Source organism: Vanacampus margaritifer, chromosome 6, assembly GCF_051991255.1.
Source record: "Vanacampus margaritifer isolate UIUO_Vmar chromosome 6, RoL_Vmar_1.0, whole genome shotgun sequence".
Classification (NCBI taxonomy): Eukaryota; Metazoa; Chordata; class Actinopteri; order Syngnathiformes; family Syngnathidae; genus Vanacampus; species Vanacampus margaritifer.
This window is the reverse complement of record NC_135437.1, coordinates 22,066,723-22,086,812: the sequence shown is the minus strand read 5'-3', so window position 1 is coordinate 22,086,812 and position 20,090 is coordinate 22,066,723. Positions and strand designations below refer to the sequence as shown.

The following is a 20,090-nucleotide window of genomic DNA, read 5'->3' as shown; positions in this document are numbered from 1 at the left end:
TCAAAAAGTAACATAGTGAGGTTGCGCACATGATGACGTGTGACCTCCTTTGGTCGTGCAGGTGAGCGTTGCTGAACGTGAGAAAGCAGTCACGTTGTAGAAAAGGAAGCCAAAGCTCTGGTTCCGTTTCAAGTGAAGTTGATACTTTGGCGCTCACGCTCGCTTACTGACGACAGACGCAACTAATGATTGATGACCCGTACAACACAAACGTGTTCAACATCAGAATTAACCAATGGCGCTCTACGTAAGAATATGTCACGCCAGAAACACTTTTGACGACAGGTACGTCATTTCTGGCAACTTTCCATCAGTCGAATAAATGGGAATTCACTGTGAACATGAGATCAACTGATTTAAAATAATCTTCGCCCCACCTCCTTGCAAAAAAAAAATATTTTGGGAAAGAATGTTTGGAATTTGTTTTTTGGGGAACATGGGGCGATTTGGAACATGTTTGCTCTACTTACGGTGGTGTCCAAACTACGGCCCGGAGGCCATTTGCGGCCCGCCATCCATTTTCAGTGGCTACTCAGTGAGTACTAAAAATGGCATTTGACACAGTTAAAAAAAAAAAAAATGTTTGGAGATGGTCAAAGTAAGAAGAGAGGGTGTCGAAAAAAAGGTGCCACTATTACAAATAAATTGTAGAGTTTTTCTCGATATGCAAAACACAAATAAATTATTTGTACATTTTTTTTGTACTCAACGCAATTTCTCTTCATAACATTACGTGGCCCTTGTGTCCTGATTTTATGTAGATGGCCTCTCAAACAAAAAACTTTGGACACCCCTGCTCTACTACAATGGCAAAGACCCCCCCCCCCCCACACACCTTTTGCTATGTTTTTTTTTTTTTTTGAGAGGGAGCAGAGCTTGAAAAATAATCACATATGAAATCACAATTTGAGGGAAGCACATGACAATGAGTTAATTGTTTCCAGCCTATTCAGTAGACACGCTCACAGTGTCTGAAAGCTGAGGGAAGGAAAGATGGCTGAGAATTTGGGGGTGCACAATGTTGAAATTATGTTGCGGGTCCTCCCCAAGGTGAATTGAATGGGTGAAATGTTTTGAATGTCAAGTTGAAACAATGTGAAATGTTGAATCTTCCATTGGGAATGAATGGGGAATTTGGGGGTGCACAATCATGAATGAGGAATTTGGGGGTGCACAATGTTGAATTATGTTAAAGGCCGCCCCCAAAGGTGAATTGAATGAGCTTAATGTTTTGAATGTGAAGTTGAGTCAATGTAAATGTAAAACCTGCCATTGGGAATGAATGGAGGATTTGGGGGTACAAACAGGGATTGGGTAAACTGAATATTTGGAATTTAAAAAATTGAAGCGATCTTCATGTGAATTTTTGGAGTTTGAATGGTGAGAATCGGTTGACAAAAATGCGGAAGTAGTAGCAGGACAGAAAAGTGCGAGGAATAAAATATAACAGGAATGGTGTGGAAAATTCATAAATAGCGCTCGATCCAGTACATTAGGAAGTGAAGCGATTAACGGCGTTCTCCCCGACAGGGTATGTATCGGCCTGGTGTCGGCGAAAAGGAAGAGCGGCAACTATGTGATCCTCACGCCGCACTCCCGCTTCTCCAAGTCTTCCCCTGAAGAGCACTCATCCATGCTGGTGCTGCTCGCCGAATTTGACAGCTGGCAGCTGACGCCGTGAGGAAGATCCAAGGGAGCAAACCTGTTTGGGTTTTTTTCATTGAAATGTATATTGAAGGTCTATAAGTGTTTTGTTTCATTATGGTAGTTTTTTGGGGGGGTTTAAAAATCCACTTGTTAATTGCCTTCATTTAACTTGTTTTTGTAGTTCTGCTGCTGTGCACTGAGAAGGGGAGTGAGTGGGAGGTTGCGATGAGACACGCATTGGCCTTACTGTGTAGGTGCCAGCGTAAAGCTCTGGTCTGTTCTAAAAATAGCTCACCAGTGATGGGACACTGACTTGCTAAGTAGGAAAAAAAAAAAAAAAAAAAAAAGTCAACATTTTTTTTTTTTTTTTTTTACTTATCACGGTACACGTTTCTTAACTCATTCACTGCCATTGACGGCTATAAACGTCAAAAATTCATTTGAACTATTTTTATTAGTTTAACATTTTTTCCCACTTTTGTTAAGAGTATGAAAACCTAGAATTTTTTTATTGTACATTTAGAACAGATATAAAATTTGTGATTAATCATGAGTTAACTAGTGAAGTCATGCGATTAATTAAAAAAATGTAATCGCCTCTTGCCCCAAATTTTTAATAATTAAAAAAAAAAAAAGAATTTATGGCAGTGAATGAGTTAATTTACCAAATATTCTATATATAAAAATAGCAGTATAAATGGACCCAAATAAAAATCCGCGATTGAGTGAATCTGCAATAAGTGAACCACAAAGTAGTGATGGGCCACTTTGTATATGTCTGGTTTTGTTTTTAATTTGTGGCTATCATAATGCTGTCTGAATAAATTCAATTCAAAGGCCTAACATTTCTTTTGCAGATTTAAAAAGACACGCGGGACAAACAGTACCTCAATAATATTAAAGCGAGTTGATTTGTGTGTATGTGGCTTCTTAATTAAAAAAAAATATATTTTTTTAAATGGTTAAAAATTTAAAATAGTTGAGAAACGTAAAAATTGTTGGCGGCCATTAAAACTTTTTGGTGAATGTCTTTGCGTCTGATTGACTGCCATTGACGGCTATAGACGTCAAAAATTCATTTGAACTATTTCTATTAGTTTAACATTCTTCCACTTTTGTTAACAAGAGTATGAAAACCGAGAAAAAAAATGACTGTACATTTAGAACAGATATAAAAAAAAATTGTGATTAATCGTGAGTTAACTATTGAAGTCATGCAGTTAATTACAATCAAAAATTTAAAAAAAATCGCCTGACAAGATTTTAAAAAAAAGAAAAGATTATTAAAAATTAGGGGCATCAGGCGATTACATAGTTAATCGTAATTAATCGCATGACTTCATAAGTTAACTCATGATTAATCACTAATTTTATATCTGTTCTAAATGAACAATTAAAAAAATTCTAGGGTTTCATACTGTTAACAGAAGTGAAACAGTGAAAATAATAGAAATAGTTCAAATGAATTTTTGACATCTATAACCGTCAATGGCAGTGAATGAGTTAATGAACTTTGACTACAACAAAAATCACTGCATTCGCAAACACTCGCAAGCCTCCACTGCTCAGTGAGATACTATCACGCACACAGCCGTCGGCCGATTGGATGTGACCTCCTCATGTTACACAGGCTCAAGTTCGGTCATAATACAAACATCACCTGCACTTGTCTTGCTGAACAATGTTAGGTTTTTAATGCAGGTTTAGACATTTTTTTCATGACTTGCCCATATTCAAATTGCACCAGATTGTTCAAACCAGAACCACTCAAGCTATAAATTTTGTCATGATAATCAAGACTGAACCGACAGCAGATATCCAAAAGCCTTCATATCTTCCTCATTCACTTTGGATTTGATTGTTTTACTTATTTATACATCAACAGGGGCATATTAAGATATTTGGGAGCCTATGGCCCAACCAAGCCCTACATGTATTTTAATTTCGCACTTTTTTTTTTTTTTTTTTTTTACACACAAAAAAAACCACTCAGACAGGCAACGCTCATCTAAATAAAAATCATTTATTTTTCATTAATATTATTATCATTCTAGCTAGAGAGAGTCCACCATGCCACTTTCAGAACTGGAGTAGTGCTAAGACGTTTGTCTGTCAGGGGGTAAAAGATGGCAATGGGGGCGGGCAGACAGATGGGTGCATGGATGAACGGGTTTCAGGGGGTGGAGGGGGGGGGGGGTGGTGGTGGCTTGTACAGGGTCACACTCCTGTCCATCTTCCATGCTGATGCAAACAAAGAGGCGGGACGATATAAAGGAAGGGTGGAGGCATGGCGAGGGGATCTGTCTTTAAAAGTAGTTTGTCCTTGTACATGAGACTGACGTGGGAGGGGTCGGGGAGTGAGCAGCTTCAAGCTCATTGGTCAGGCTGCTGGACAGGACACCAGAACAGGCCAATCACAGACTGATACAGAGGAGGAGGGGTGTATGTATACCTGCTTGCATGTGTGTATGGTGTGTGCGTGTCTGTATGGGCATATCTGTGAGTGTGTAACTGGTAAGAGTTACTTTGATCCATTGTCACTGTACACTTGTCAAAGTTACTGTCACAACCGCGGACAAAGTTGAGGTAACAAACATCCTTCTTCTTTTTACTTGCTGCAGAGAAAAGAGAGGAGAAAAGACATGAGGGAAGGAAAGAAGGGTGGTCATTTTAGAGAGCAAATTGAATTGTCATTTTATTTGTCCGCAGAGGTTCCGTGGAGCCTTGGGCTTTTGTGTGACTGACTTGGAAGTGATGGTATGAAAAATAAAGGTTAAATTAACTCTTTGACTGCCAGACGTTTTCAGAAACGGGTTGTCGCCAGTGCCAGCCGATTTAAGCATTTTGAGTGATCTTTCAAGGGCCACAGAAAATGTTGTGTTTGGACTATGGAAACACACATACTACCAAATGAAATATTGGACTCTCATCTTTCATCAGAAAAAAAAAGTTTGTTTCTACCTTATTCCGTTTTTCAGTAATCAACAATAGAAAATGGTTAGTTTCACCTCTGTTTTGAAACAAACGTCTTTTAACGTCTTTGGCACTCCTCCATAGGATTTTACTAAACATTATTTAACGTTTTTGGCAGTCAAAGAGTTAATTGCAGCAATGCTACTTCTTCACATGCAAAGACTTATTTATGGCACTTCTAGAGAAACATGCTTGGAAACAACATTGTTTTACATATATCATACCCCGGAATCAGCAGACGGAAAATGGCGCCCAGTCTATTCAAAATGCCCCATTGTACAGTAGCTGCCTGAGTCAGTTAATTCCAGAATTGGCCGCAATCAACAGAGACGAGTCCGCATATATGCAGGCTGTGCCATTGTTGTCACAGACATGCCTACGTGGCGACCATGTTAGCAGGGACGACTGTCCTATCAAAGGAAATGGAAAGCATGGACATTAGCTTAGCATTGCCTAAGCACACAGCTCAAAAGGTGCGTGTCGTATCCATCCATCCATCCATCCATCCATCATCTACCGCTTATCCGGGGTTGGGTCGCGGGGGCAGCAGCTTTAGCAGGGAAGCCCAGACTTCCCTCTCCCCAGCCACTTCACCCAGCTCCTCCGACGGGATCCCAAGTCGTTCCCAGGCCAGCCGAGAGACATAGTCCCTAGCGTGTCCTGGGTCGGCCCCGGGGCCTCCCGCCGGTGGGACATGCCTGGAACACCTCTCTGGGGAGGCATCCGAACCAGATGCCCGAGCCACCTCAACTGGTTCCTCTCAACGCGGAGGAGTAGCGGCTCGACGCTGAGTCCCTCCCGGATGACCCGAGCTTCTCACCCTATCTCTATGGGAGATAGGAAACTCATTTCGGCCGCTTGTATCCGGGATCTTGTTCTTTCGGTTACGACCCACAGCTAGTGACCACGGGTGAGGGCAGGAACGTAGATCGACTGGTAAATCGAGAGCTTTGCCTTTTGGCTCCGCTCCTTTACCACAACGGACCAATTCAGCGTCCGCATTACTGCAGACGCTGCATCGATCCGCCTGTCGATCTCCCGCTCTAACCTACCCTCACTCGTGAACAAGACCCCAAAATACTTGAACTCCTCCACTTGGGGCAGGATCTCATCCCCGATCCGGAGAGGGCACCCCACTCTTTTCCGACTGAGGACCATGGTTTCGGATTTGGAGGTGCTGATTTTCATCCCAACCGCTTCACACTCGGCCGCAAACCGCTCCAGTGAGAGCTGGAGGTCACGGCTTGAAGAAGCCAACAGCACCACATCATCTGCAAAAAGCAGAGATGCAATGCTGAGGCCACCAAACCGGACCCCCTCAACGCCTCGGCTGCGCCTAGAAATTCTGTCCATAAAAGTTATGAACAGAATCGGTGACAAAGGGCAACCTTGGCGGAGTCCAACCCTCACAGGAAACAAATCCGACTTACTGCCGGCAATGCGGCCCAAACTCTGACATCGGTTGTACAGGGACCGAACAGCCTGTCGTGTCGTATCTACTAAATCATATCTATGGCTGTTGCTTAGCAGATCAAGTTGTCCGTAGGTAGTATGTGTACACGACTCTTGAAGATACAGAATAGTTATTTGTTTGTCAACATGGCTCGAGCGACCAGCTGCATGACGTTACCCCCACCCCCCACCCCCACCCCCAAGCACCAGCAAGTTTACTTTGGATAGACATTAAAACTTTTCAAACTGTTTCAAGTTGTTGATTTTAAATATATATTTATTAAAAATAATTCTTTACAGTATTGGGTATTTTTAGACCATTAAAAAGTACAAAAACATTGATTTTGTACTGTATTGGGCGTTTTAAGGCCACAAAAAAAAGTACTACAATTTAACCAACAATCTGCTCTAATGACTCCTCCCACAAGTTTGTTCATTAAAATGAGATTCCACTGTGCAGTGTACATTACCTGAGAAGTTGTTGTACTTTTGTTTTTTTAACTGATTTTTTTTTTTAATTGAGTTTTTAATGATCTGTTTTCTATGTACAGTGGTACCTTGGCTCACAAACTTAATTGGTTCCCACAGAGAGTATGTGAGCCGAAAAGTTTGTCTTCCAAACAAGTATTTCCCATAGGAAACCATTGAAATGAGAATAATCCGTTCCCAGGTCCCCATAAAACACAATTTTCTACTAAAAAAGCCTTAAAACTACACAAAATATACCTTATTTTATGTATAATAAATGTGCTATTGTATTGTAATTAAAGAAATACACTGTACTGTATAATAAAGTGTTTTTATTTGCAAAACTTGCAACTTGCCTTTGTGATGGTACAGTAGTTGGCAGGCTTGATGGAATGGAGTGGGAGGAGGAGGGAGGGAGGGAGTTACTGTTTGGAAGGAGAGTCCTCCGGTGTGGCTTCTCTTCTTTGCTTCTTAGGAGACTCTTTATCCTTGTTGCTGACTAAAAACCTCTTAATTGACACCTGTTGCTTTCTGAGTTGTAAGGTCTTACGAAACTGAGGCATCACATTATCATTCATCATGTTGATGATTCTCATAGCCACAGTCTTTTCTGAACGGTACTGTTCGATAAAAGCCTGCACATCACTCCACTTAGTTAACATGGTCTTGATGCTCTCACTTGATGCTGCAGCCATCTCCTCCTCCTCCTCGACCTCACATGACAACTCCTGAATGGCTTCCTTCTGCTTGTCCTCTTGAAGACGAATCAAATCCTCTGACACCCTTAGCCACACACGCACCCTTAATAGCTTCCTTGTTCTTAAGGATGGTAGCAATGGTAGACTTAGCGTACTGGTACTGGGACGCTAAGTCACACAAACGCGCACCTCGTTCGTGTTTGTCAATGATCTCCTTCTTCTGCTCGACCGTAAATTTTCTTCAATGCCTTCTTAGGCTTAACACTAGCCTGTGGTGGGGTCTTTTTCGGTCCCATGGTAGCAAAAGTACACTCCAAAAGTACTCCAAAATGATCCAAAATGTCTACCGAACACAAATCACGTCCGCACTCAAACAAAGGGGGCGACGAAGTGGGACGCCGTGAGCGTGCGTCAGCTTCTCGTGATTTCTCGTGTCGCGTGATTTGGTTCGTCCGCCGAAAACTAGTTCGTCAGCCGAGACAAAATGCTCGCGAATTTAATGTTCGTGAGGCGAAAAGTTCGTGAGCCGAGGTACCACTGTATTTGTTTGCATATAGACAATGTTAATTTTATATACATATATAAAAAAAAAAAAAAAGAATGTAATTTCAAGGAAACACATTGGGATGTATATCATTATCGGGATACAAAAATGTGTCCATCTCAAACAGGATTATGCAGAAACATCTTACATCATCATATCGAATAATGGTACATATACACAGGGATGTGATTTGACCAAAGTGAAATTATCTGAAAATTTAGCCGGGGGTCTGGGGGCCGCTGGCACCAAGCTAGGTCCAGGGCAGTGCCCTGGTGGGGGGACAAGGGGGGCGGAGTCACTCACATGACAAAGAAATAGACAAAACAACAGCATAAATTTTCAATGTATATTGAACTATCCCATATAAAATGGCAGTTTTAGTCAACTCAAAATCAGTCACATTCAAAAACATTGGACTGCCTTTGCTTTTAAAAACTATCACTGAGAATATCATCATATCTAACTAATGTGATTACTAAGTTAACACATAAATAATGTTGAAGAGTTCAAATTTCATGAACAAATAATTGTATCATGACCAAATGAAAAGTAACTCATATTAGAGCATACCACAAATGTCTTTGTTATAGCAGAAGATGTTATCTGTCGGAGTCATGTGCATACACAATGAACTACAAAAAAAAAAAAAAAAAAAAATCAGATTTTTTTTTTTGGGGGGGGGGGGGAGATAAAAAAAAAGCGGAATTCCGCGAATAAGCGGAAAAATCACATCCCTGTATACAATGACATTGACGTGAATAATCAATCATTCGTACGGTTTCATTCCCTCACTCAGTGAGAATCGGTAAGGAATTGGATCAATTAAAAATATCAATAATGGAATTGGAATCACTGATTTTCTATCAGATGCCATCCCTACCAGGGACCCCTGCGCTGATGTTGATTTTAAAATGGAAAGAAAACTCGAGAATGCGCCGAACGCTTTTTGTGATGGGAATGACATTAGCCGTTTGCTCTTCTGCTTGTTGTTGACCTGACAAGCTATCATGTAAAAATGATGGCACCAAATGATTTTTGCACTGGAGACATACCTGTGTTTCATCGCGCCGTGGTGTTTCCACTGGAAACCATGTTGTCAGAATTTGAAAGAGACTGCTCCTTTACAACGGGGTCTGGTGTAACGTAAAGGATTAGCGTTAATGGAGCTCAAATGATTGAATAATAATAATAATAATGATAATACAGCACAAGCTGCCAAAAAATATTCAGGGGCACTTCCGAGTTTGTCTAATCAAAGTTGGAATGTGTGCTTTACTAACAGAAGTAAGGATGCTCCATGGCCTCTGTGGCTGTTAGTCTCTGTTGGTGGTCGTAGCGAAGCAGCTTGTCCAGGAGGTCCAAAGCTTCAGGACTCACTAGATGCTGGTTCTCGGTCTGCACAAACTGCTCCCAGCGCTTCCTGCTCTGTCTGAGATTATAACGCAAAAGAATTAGCAGAGCATTGTGATTATCGTACTACAAACCAACTCGGGTGAGACAACTCGGACCAACTTACTGTCCAAGCAGGTCCTTGAAGCGAGGATCCAGTTCGATGTGGTATTTACGCAGGTAGCCGAACAGCTCATCTGTCCCCAGCACCTTGGCAATTCGCACCAGCTGCAAAACGGAGCAGTGTTGCGGGTTGAGCGAATCGTTGACAAAATGTCCGAAATGCCGCGCAGAGGGCGCTACCTGGTCGTAGTTGTCCTGCCCGTGGAAGAAGGGCTCTTTCTGGAAGATCATACTGGCAAGCATACACCCCAAGCTCCACATGTCCAGACTATAATCATACATCTGAAAGGCAAAATCACAAAACAGCACGTTTGAGTTCAAACACTAGTCTTGCCTGAGAGGGTCATGTGAGATGTAAGCAATACCTATTAGACTTCTACTGAAAAGAAAAAAATCAGCAGAAATCAAATCATTATTTCTGTGTGAAAGCATCTCGAAAGGACGCCGCAGCTGGGACGTGAACATGTGACGCATCGCTTACCTGATAATCCACCAGGAGCTCGGGCCCTTTGAAATATCGAGACGCCACTCTGACATTGTACTCCTGGGAAGGGTGGTAGAACTCTGCCAACCCCCAGTCTATAAGGCGTAGCTATGGAAACAAAGCAAATGTTAAAATCCTGCATTCACACAGAACTGAAAAATATGGAAAGTAATCTACGGTGGTCAGTTTGCTTTAATATTAAGATTGGAACCAAGCCCCATGAGATGAAAGTCCTTCATTTCTTTCATGGAATTTCTCAACTGTGTCGCTTTGAGGATGCTGCAACTCATAAATCATTCGTTTGATGCCCCCTGCTGGAAATGTTGCAAAGTGTATCATTTGAAGTACAAAATGGTTAGTCAACCTATATTACTAAACCATTTAAATGATCTTTAATGATTTTTTTAAATATATATATATATAAATACTTGATAAACATGTTGAGTGCATTAATAACACAACACCACTCAACATAATAATAGCATTAATGACAGCACGAATTTCATGCAAGGCATCACTTAAACATTTTTTGTTGCTTTAACTACCCCTTTAAATACTTCATATCACACTGAGGGGGTTGGATATAGTTTGAAGAATAACCATACATATACTCAGTGTCTCTTTGCGTTATTCTTCTCATAAATCACTTAACTTGATTACTATATCTTAGGGTTGGGAATCTTTGAATGTCTCACGATTCGATTCGATTCAGATTTTTGGGTGTGCGATTCGATTCAGAATCAATTTTCAATTAAGAACGATTTTTGATTCAAAATGATTTGATTGACAATGATTTTTGCTTCAATCTATAGATGTGCAAGGAATTGTAATGATCTACTCCAGTCTGACTCGCTAATGTTAATTAGCACGCTACTCGCGGCACTTTCATCACTCAAAAGAACACTGCAAAAAAAAACAAACTTTTATTGGAATAACTTGATTGGGACTTTTTCCTTCTACTCTCTAATTTAGCTACAACTTAACAGTGCATTAGACTGTGTGGAACCACACTGCCCCTAAGTGGCCAAATCGGGTACAACATGAACAGCGCTCCAAAAAAAACAACCACACAGACAAAGGCAAGACAGTATAAAATAATTTAAATAAAATCGAATTTGGGACATTTAAAATCGATTCAGAATCGTACTAAATGAGAATCAATTTTTTTGGCACACCCCTACTCTCTGTTGGCTACTTTGTCAGATTTCATTTGTTGTAACAAATTCCACCACACACTTCATTTCCAGGCGAATAGTGTAGTAGTAGTCACCAAGAATGAGTGGTGCAACCGGAATTACATCTGCTGTTATTTTAAGGCTCACCCTCCCACACTATTCACATGTATAAGGGGAACTCACATCACCAACAAGAGAGAGAATATTTTCGAAAGAGAGCCAAGAGGGATGAAGGCTGTGATGAAAATTGCACAAAAAAAGGGGCAAAAATAGTAGGGCTGGGTATCTATCGATTCTAATTTCCTCAATCGATTCAATTTTGACTCACAAGAGTTTAGTTCGATTCCTTTCATTTTAAGTCAATCCGATGAATTATGAAACATCAATTCACCTTAAATATCAAAGGCATGATAAAAACTCTACAAACTTTAAATTCAAAATCAAATTTTGTGCAGGCAGAAACTGGTTAAATGATTTAGTTCATTAATGAAAGTAACACGTGTTATAATCACTTAAGTCTTACACAAACATTGACACCAGCAAGGACGAGATAAAAATATTTTCATAATTCTAATTCAATATAAATTAAAAAGATTCAGAATTATCTAAAAGTGAAACTAATTATTCCTATTGAGTAGCGCGGCAGCCTGTTGGGAGGGGAGGGGGGGCTTCCAATAGTGTGTTTCACGCCAGTCAAGACGGTGGGTAAAATGTTGCGGGAAAAGAGGGCGGGGCTTCGTGACGACCACAGACAACAATGATGCACCCCAAGCCGGTCAAAGCAATGTTGAAAAGTGCTTCCAGACGTGTGTGTGTGTGTGTGTGTGTGTGTGTGTGTGTGTGTGTGTGTGTGTGTGTGTGTGTGTGTGTGTGTGTGTGCGCGCGCGCGCACGTCAGTGACTAGTGCCCACCTTTCTCAACTGGTGGTCGATCATCACATTGTGGGGCTTCACGTCACGGTGCATAATTCCCATGCTGTGACAGTAGTCCAGCGCCTGGCCATACACACACAGACGATTATTGGCCATACGGATGTTGAAAAGATAAAATGAATGAATTAAGTTTCTCACCTTCAGTAGTTCATACATATAAAATCGGATATCGTAGTCAGTTAACTTCTGGTACAACTCCTGTGGGTGAGAGAAACAAATTTGTCATATGGTAACATCAGGAAAACATTAACTCATTCACCGCCATAAATTTTTATTTTTTATTTTTTTTAAAAAGATTATTAAAAAATAGGGGCGACAGGCGATTAACATTTTTAATTGTAATTAATCGCATGACTTCACTAGTTAACTCACAATAAATAACACATTTTATATCTGTTGTAAATGTACAATAAAAACAATTCTAGGTTTTCATACTTTTTAACAAAAGTGGAAAAAAATGTTAAACTAATAAAAATAGTTTATAGCCGTCAATGGCAGTAAATGAATTAAAAAAAAAAAATACAATTTTTAAATATCTGTTCTAAATGTACATTAAAAAAATTCTAGGTATTCATATTCATAACAAAAGTCGAAAAAAATGTTTAACTAATATATAGTTGAAATAAATGATTTGTTTACGTTTATAGCCGTCAATGGCAGTAAATGCATTTTTTTTTTTAAAAAGAGAAAACATTTTTAAAAATTTGGGGCGTCAGGCGATTAAAATTTGTAATCATACTCTTTTTAACAAAAGTGGAAGCTTAGGTTTTCATATTCTTAACAAAAGTGGAAACAAATGTTAAACTAATAGAAATAGTTGAAAAGATTTTTTGACGTTTATAGACGTCAATGGCAGTGAATGAATAATAAAAAAAAGAAACATTTTATATCTGTTCTAAATGTACAATAAAAAAATCTAGGTATTCATATTCATAAAAGTCAAAAAAAAAAAAGTTAAACTAATAAATAGTTTAAATGAATTTTTGATGTTTATAGCCGTCAATGGCAGTAAATGAATTTTAAAAAAAAAGGAGAGAGAAAACATTGTAAAAAATTTGGGGCGTCAGGCGATTAAAATTTGCAATCATACTCTTTTTAACAAAAGTGGAAGCTTAGGTTTTCATATTCTTAACAAAAGTGGAAACAAATGTTAAACTAATAGAAATAGTTGAAAAGATTTTTTGACGTTTATAGACGTCAATGGCAGTGAATGAATAAAAAAAAAATGAAACATTTTATATATGTTCTAAATGTACAATAAAAAAAATCTAGGAATTCATATTCATAACAAAAGTCAAAAAAAAAAAGTAACTAATAAATAGTTTAAATGAATTTTTGATGTTTATAGCCGTCAATGGCAGTAAATGAATTTAAAAAAAAAAGAGAGAAAACATTGTAAAAAATTTGGGGCGTCAGGCGATTAAAATTTGTAATCATACTCTTTTTAACAAAAGTGGAAGCTTAGGTTTTCATATTCTTAACAAAAGTGGAAACAAATGTTAAACTAATAGAAATAGTTCAAATGAATTTTTGACGTCTATAGCCGTCAATGGCAGTGAATGAGTTATCGAACAGTCAATTAGACACAATCCTGTTTACCTTGAAGTCTGTGTTGTTGATGCTTTCAAAGACGAGTGCTGGAGTTCTGGACTGTGACGACATGAAAAGTATTCAAGAGATCAGATACCAACAGACGTTGTCCACCATGAACTAGGAGATTCTTCTCGGGCACATTGAGATGTAACACATATGTAAGGTGAAATGAAGACATTTCATCTGGATTTTTTTCAGTTTAGAGTTGAAGGCATTTGCTGTAATAAATTCAGCTCCATTTAAAGAAAACACCAAATAAGTTGTATTGTAGAATGATTACTAGGGCTCTTCACAAATCGGCGGTCATTTGAATTGAGCAACCAATTTGCAATCTACAGAATTTTCCTATGCGAGTCAGAAAATGTCATAACATATCAAATGTTTGAATAGGATGTCCAGCTAGATTTGCGCAGACACCAGGAAATATTAGTGCGTGTGCATATGGGGATATTTGAGCGGCTAACGCTATCCGAGCAACAGGAATATTTGGCTGCTTACGAACTAGCTTAGCACCAGCTAAGACGAGGCAACAACAGGGATGAATTTAAAATGGAACCAAAGAGACAGGTGTGGGATCTTAGCAGTGAAAATAAGTTGTTTTAAAATGGAAGTCAACCTAAAATAAATGTATTAACAATAATATGTTCTATGCAGAATACGAGAGTTGGACTAATGTCTATCTATAGTATTCTGGTTAACATTGCGTTAGTGGGATATCAATATCAAAAGGCGGCCATTTTGCCTCTTGCCGTCGACTGAAGATGACATCACAGTTGCTCAGGGCTCACGCAACGACCAATCGCAGCTCACCTGTTCTCTGAAGCCGACCTGTGATAGGTTGCGACCTAAAACTTGAGCAACTGTGATGTCATTTCCACTCGACGGCAAGTGACAAAATGGCCGCACCCTGACATGGATAAAACGGCTGGATTTTGCTTCATGAATGAATTAAAAAAAATAATAATATATATTTTTTTATATCTGTTGTTAAAAAATTGTAGGTATTCATATAAAAAAAAAGTTAAACTAATAAATAGTTTAAATTATTTGTTTACGTTTATAGCCGTCAATGGCAGTAAATGCATTTTTTTTTTTTTTAAAGAGAAAACATTATTAAAAATTTGGGGCGCCAGGCGATTAAAATTTGTAATCATACTCTTTTTAACAAAAGTGGAAGCTTAGGTTTTCATATTCTTAAAAGTGGAAACAAATGTTAAACTAATAGAAATAGTTGAAAAGATTTTTTGACGTTTATAGACGTCAATGGCAGTGAATGAATAAAAAAAAAGAAACATTTTATATCTGTTCTAAATGTACAATAAAAAAATTGTAGGTATTCATATTCATAACAAAAGTCGAAAAAAATGTTAAACTAATAAATAGTTGAAATGAATTTTTGACGTTTATAGCTGTCAATGGCAGTAAATGAATTATTTTTTAATTCTTATTTTTTGTTTCATAACTCATATTCCACAAATGTAATATTAATCAGAATGTCATGTTTGGACTAGTGAGGCCACATATACTATTGTCAAGAAATGTTTATGGGTGACTTCCCCTTTAAACTAAAAAGCTTACCGTGGGTTGACGCGTGTAAAGCTACACGCTGACATGTTTGAATGAAATCAAGTGAATATGGCTATGTTTATACATAAATGCACTCCAATTACCATTTAATATGTTGATATTTTTGATTTTTCATGAGACTAGGAATGAATTCACAAACGCCAATGAAAGAGATGAGAGCAACCCAAGCCAGCAGCTACAGTAAAGATTTATCTACCGGTAGCCAACTTGGAAGCAATAATGCTAAAGCAGCAGTTTGATCAAAACTAGAGTTGAATATTTAGACTATGGATTTCATACATTGCATCCATTTTCACCAGATAACTTACCACGGGGTCTTTGACTGTGTCCACCAAACGGATGATGTTGGTCCCACCTCTCAGGTTCTCCAGGATCTTGATCTCACGCTTGATCTTCTTTTTCTTAACCGGCTGAGATGGGACACGAGACAGGGGTGAGGGGGAGTCGCATCACAAATTCCTCCCACATGTCACTTTTGACTCCTGATGCCGAAGCTGCTGATTCAGCTCGCCTGCCTCTGTCCGCATGCTTCAGCATCATACTGTCAGTCAACGAGACAACTCTTGCAGCTGGGGTGTATACTGTCAATGGAATGCTGTCAACAAGCATGACGCTTCTTTTACAATCATTTACCGGTTAGAACTTGCCTTTCCAGCTAGTATAACCTCCTCACCCCTCTAGAAAGTACTCCTCCAAAAAGTGACAATATGGTTTTCAAATTGTATTCCGTATGAAAAGGAGCCTGATGGAAGGCATCGGCAGTCAATAAGAACCAATTTGAAACCCAAGTCACAGTATGTGCTTCTGAGGCGCAAATATTTTGCTGAGGGTGCCTTCTTTGCTTTGCTTGCTTTCACAAGTTGACATGAGAAAAGAGTATGAGAACAGGTATTTCCACTCGGGATGCACGATAATATCGGTAATTTGACATCAAACAGATAAACCCGATAATAAAGAAATCCGCCGATAATAATGGACATGCCACGTTGGTCCATATGTTATGTTTGTGGCTCAAGTTGTGCCCAACCCCTCAACCCCTCCCCTCTCCTATGGTAGTGTTTAGGGGCGTGCCCAAAAAAATCGATTGTCATAAGAATCACGATTCTCATTTAGCACGATTCAGAATCGATTTTAAATGTCCCAAAATCGATTTCATTAAAATTATTTTATACTGCCTCGCCAGCGTGGGCTTTCTTTACTGTCTGCCCAAAATGTTACCTTTGCATTTTTTTGTTGCATTTTTATAACATGATTGTTTTGTTTTGGCAAACTCAAAATGAGCTACTGGTTGTCTTTGAAGAAGAGATATCAATAAAATTCAGCTTCATGGTGCTTTACACAATGTTTTAATGTATGGATGTATATGTTACACTTATAGTAGGACGCAAAAGTATATTTGTATTCAAGTTAATTTTGCAAACAATTATTGGCTTACTTATCGGTTATCGGCATCTGTGCTTTCTAAATTATTGGTTTATCGGTATCGGTTGAAAATAGCATTATCGTGCATTCCTAAATTCCACCAGCGGAGTTATTAAGTTTGACAGCTCATTTTATCATTTGAAATTGGTGAACATTTGAAATGTGAGTTTATTAAGGATTAATTCAACATAATTGGCCAAAGGGGACGTTTTTGCAGCAGGAAAAACTTTATTTAAAATTATTTTTGTTATGTCTGTGGAAGTTGTTCGGAGGGCACCAAAAAAAAAAAATTCAAAGCATCCATCGATTATCTGAACTGTCAGGTGACATAAGGCAAATCCCAATTATGGCAAAAATTGAATTTTGAATAATATCAATTGCTTTTTCTAAAAGCAAAGCAAAAAGATCAATACAAAATGTAAATTTGATCTGGTGAGAAAAAAACTGTGGATTTTAAGGCCATGTTGCCTTTTTCAAGGTTGTAAAATTTATCTGATTCAAACTTTCATGCAATTTCACCAAACCTCAATTCAGTAACTATCAAAAGAAGAATTTTGCACTCGTTTTGCTTTTGCACTGGCTTTCAGAGACAATTTTTCCAAAAGGACACGCCTTCAAAAGCCGATCAACACAAGCGAATAATGCACAAATTCTGGATGAAGGAAGCAGCTGACAGATTCCCGCACTGTCCAACCACTTTTCGCCCAGCTTCATCATATGCACCATTACCAAAATTAAGAGTTGCATTTTTTTTTTCTTTCGGGTCAAACCTGCTCACCTTTAGAATCTTGACCACCACCTTCTCATTGTTGGTGATGTTTATGGCCTCGAACACTTCACTATACTTCCCTCTGCCCAGTTTACGTACCAGCTGGTAGTCCTCTTGGTTGCTATGGGGACAGACAGAGAATCTGTGCAGTGTGTGTATGTAAGGAAGAGTGAAAAAGTATCTTCAGATCTGTAGTGAACGTCTGTCCAGCCATCCTTTTTCTAGAAGTGGATATTTTGCCATGACCGGCAACTCACCGCCTAGCGCTATTTTGCTGTGAGTCACGCCAAAAGGGCACATTTTGCAACGATGAACGCGTCGTGTCCCAGCTTGTAGCACAGTGGTCAAGGTTGTCACCCCAAACATGCGGGGCCACGGGTTTGAATCCCGTTTATTTATTTATTTATTTTTACACTACAGCCTATATGCTCCGACGGTTATAGGCTGATAATGCCGATAGCAGCCTATCTTCAGAGGCAAAATAAAAATGAAAACTTCATGAGTAGATACAGAAGGGGGTGAAAGGTGGCAGGAACCACACCCCAGTGCATGACTCGGTCCGGCGGTTGACCAATCATGGCAAAATATCCACTCCCTTTTCAATATTGTTTGGGGGGGGGGGGCATACGAGCTAAAGTCTGACTTTCTAAATACCTGACTTTCAAAATATTATTTATTTTAGTTATTACAATCCCTCAGTGGGAAATTGAACTCACACTGCAATATGTACTTTGTGTTGCACACACGCAAGGAGAGATTCATAGTGAGAGGCACGCAACCTGTAAAGCTGGTGCGGACGATTTCCTAGCTCAAGGAGACCTCGACGCGAACCAGACAGCAGAGACTAGCATCTCTCCAACAACTAGTTGCCATATTTACATCATCAACAGGGCGACTCGAACCTGCGACCCCTCCGGTTACAAATCCAAGTACAGATGGTCGCTTTGGGCGAGACGCGGATTACACCCTGGACTGGTTGCCACTCGCAAATGACCATTCATGCTTACATTAGCATCTGTGGACAATTTAGGCTCTTCATTTGATCAAAGGACAGTGCAGAGATTCGAACCCAGAGCTGTGAGGCAAGAGGAGCTAACTAGAGCACCGTGCTGCTCCATAGTAATTCTGAAAAATGTACTGAACAGTTTTCTAATCGTAAATCTGGCAAAGTGGCAAGGAGGATGGGACTGTACTATCTTGGTGTCATCACACCCTCGCAACGCGGAGTGTAAAAATAGTCACTCATCCACACTTTCCCTAACAAGCATCCATTACGTGCGGTGTTCAGGCATCACATGCAAGCTATTAAGACAACCACAGTTAAGAAGAAATGTCCTCACTTCCAGTTGGGTACGTGGGCCTCGTAGTCCCAGTAATCCCGGCTCTTCAGTGTGTTGACATCGACGTACACACGGGACTTGCTACCGGCCACCGGACCCGGCATGGCGAGACCCGTGGCTCGGAAGCGGCGGTGTTGTCACGGGACGGGAGATAGGTCAGGAAGAATCTGGAGTGGGTTTCGGTTGTAGACCAAGAAGAGGATCGACGCTCTTGTGTGGGTGCGAGGTGGATGATCAGGCCAGCTAGCTTCCTTCTGCACCAAAAGAAGATAAAAGGGGAGCGGGTGGAGAGGAGCTCAAATGCCCGACTTGCAGCTCTCCTTCCACCGGATTGTCAGAAGCAACGGTCCCGATGAGGCTGAGAATGGGAGTTGAGGTTCCGGAGAGGTGCGAGGAGGCATCGGGGTGATGAGGTAGAAAAAAAAAACGGCCCCAAAAGTGGCCGCAGAGGAATGGTGTCAGTAATTTCAACACCGCTTGGTTAAAAGTGAGGGGCTACTCTGGAGCCACGGGCCCTGAATATAAAACGTTAGGGGCGTAAAGCGATCCGTTTCCTGTGCGAAATGGAGGGCAGTAACCCCTCGGTGGTCCAGTCTTGGCTATCAATCAAATGTGATCGGCGATGTTGATCGGTAGTGGGGTCGAGCTACGGGAGAGAGGGGTTGGTGTATCGGAGATCGATGTTGTTAGCTAACGTTAGCAAGCGATGCTACTTGAGCGCTGAGATGTCGCACAGACGAGGAGGGCTCGCCGCCGTGCACCGCCCGCAGCGGATTCCCGCGTCATCAGCGACCGGCTGCGCGGGGAATGGGCGCGTCGAGAGTCCCCCAGGACGAGACGGCGGCCGAGGAACCGTGGGTGTCTTCTGCGGCCACAGTCCTCCCCGGTCGACAGTACAGGAAAGGGGAGCGGATCGAGAGTGAAGAGACGCGAGAGACACCCGGAAGTGAAAGCCGCTGGCTGCGGGGGTGACGACGAGAACCACAATCACCGGCGCAGCTGCTGTGACACAGCGACCCTATGTGACGAGGAGCGTAAATGAGTCTACTACTGATCTCAGCGAAGTCTCCCAATGAGGACTAAAAGTGCTGCGCTGCCTCGACTTACGAGTTGAATTCGACCCGTGATCAAGTTCCCCAATTAAAATGAAATGAAATGAATAGTGAAATACCATTAAGCCATGCCAGTCTCCCAAAACCTCTTTTTTTTTTTCAAATAATGTGGTTTAACTTTTAATGCATAAAAAGCAATGTATTGTATGACACCATAATTGTAGGTATGTGTGTAAAATTCAGCATTGTCAGACATTAGCAGACAGTTCTTTTAAAGATGATTAAAGTGGTATAAGTATATTTTCCCTTTGACAAACATTTAGAAAGTTGGGACTCTTTAACAGCAGCTTTGGCAGTGAAAATTCACCAATTTTGTCATAAGTCACTTGGGGTCAACATTTTAGTTGTGACCCTTTTTGTAGAATCAGTTTCAAACTTCCAT

The 20,090-nt window shown here is 40.2% G+C and overlaps 1 protein-coding gene across 2 annotated transcripts; it reads right to left on the bottom strand.

Moving 5' to 3' along the window:
* Positions 1 to 3,651: 3,651 nt before the first annotated feature.
* csnk2a2b (casein kinase 2, alpha prime polypeptide b) lies at positions 3,652 to 19,584 on the bottom strand. Of its 2 annotated transcripts, none has more exons than XM_077568598.1 (12): positions 18,597 to 19,584; positions 17,266 to 17,398; positions 15,374 to 15,475; positions 13,485 to 13,535; positions 12,024 to 12,083; positions 11,865 to 11,948; positions 9,776 to 9,886; positions 9,475 to 9,576; positions 9,299 to 9,399; positions 9,063 to 9,211; positions 8,835 to 8,915; positions 3,652 to 4,262 (listed from the first exon to the last, which is right to left on the bottom strand). In XM_077568598.1, the coding sequence occupies exons 1-11, from the start codon at positions 18,698 to 18,700 to the stop codon at positions 8,842 to 8,844; spliced, it is 1,071 nt and encodes a 356-aa protein (XP_077424724.1). In that variant the 5' UTR covers positions 18,701 to 19,584; the 3' UTR covers positions 3,652 to 4,262; positions 8,835 to 8,841. The 2 variants fall into 2 exon arrangements, with proteins under 2 accessions (XP_077424724.1, XP_077424726.1); XM_077568600.1 differs by having other exon boundaries at positions 17,266 to 17,377; positions 18,597 to 19,581.
* Positions 19,585 to 20,090: the final 506 nt, after the last annotated feature.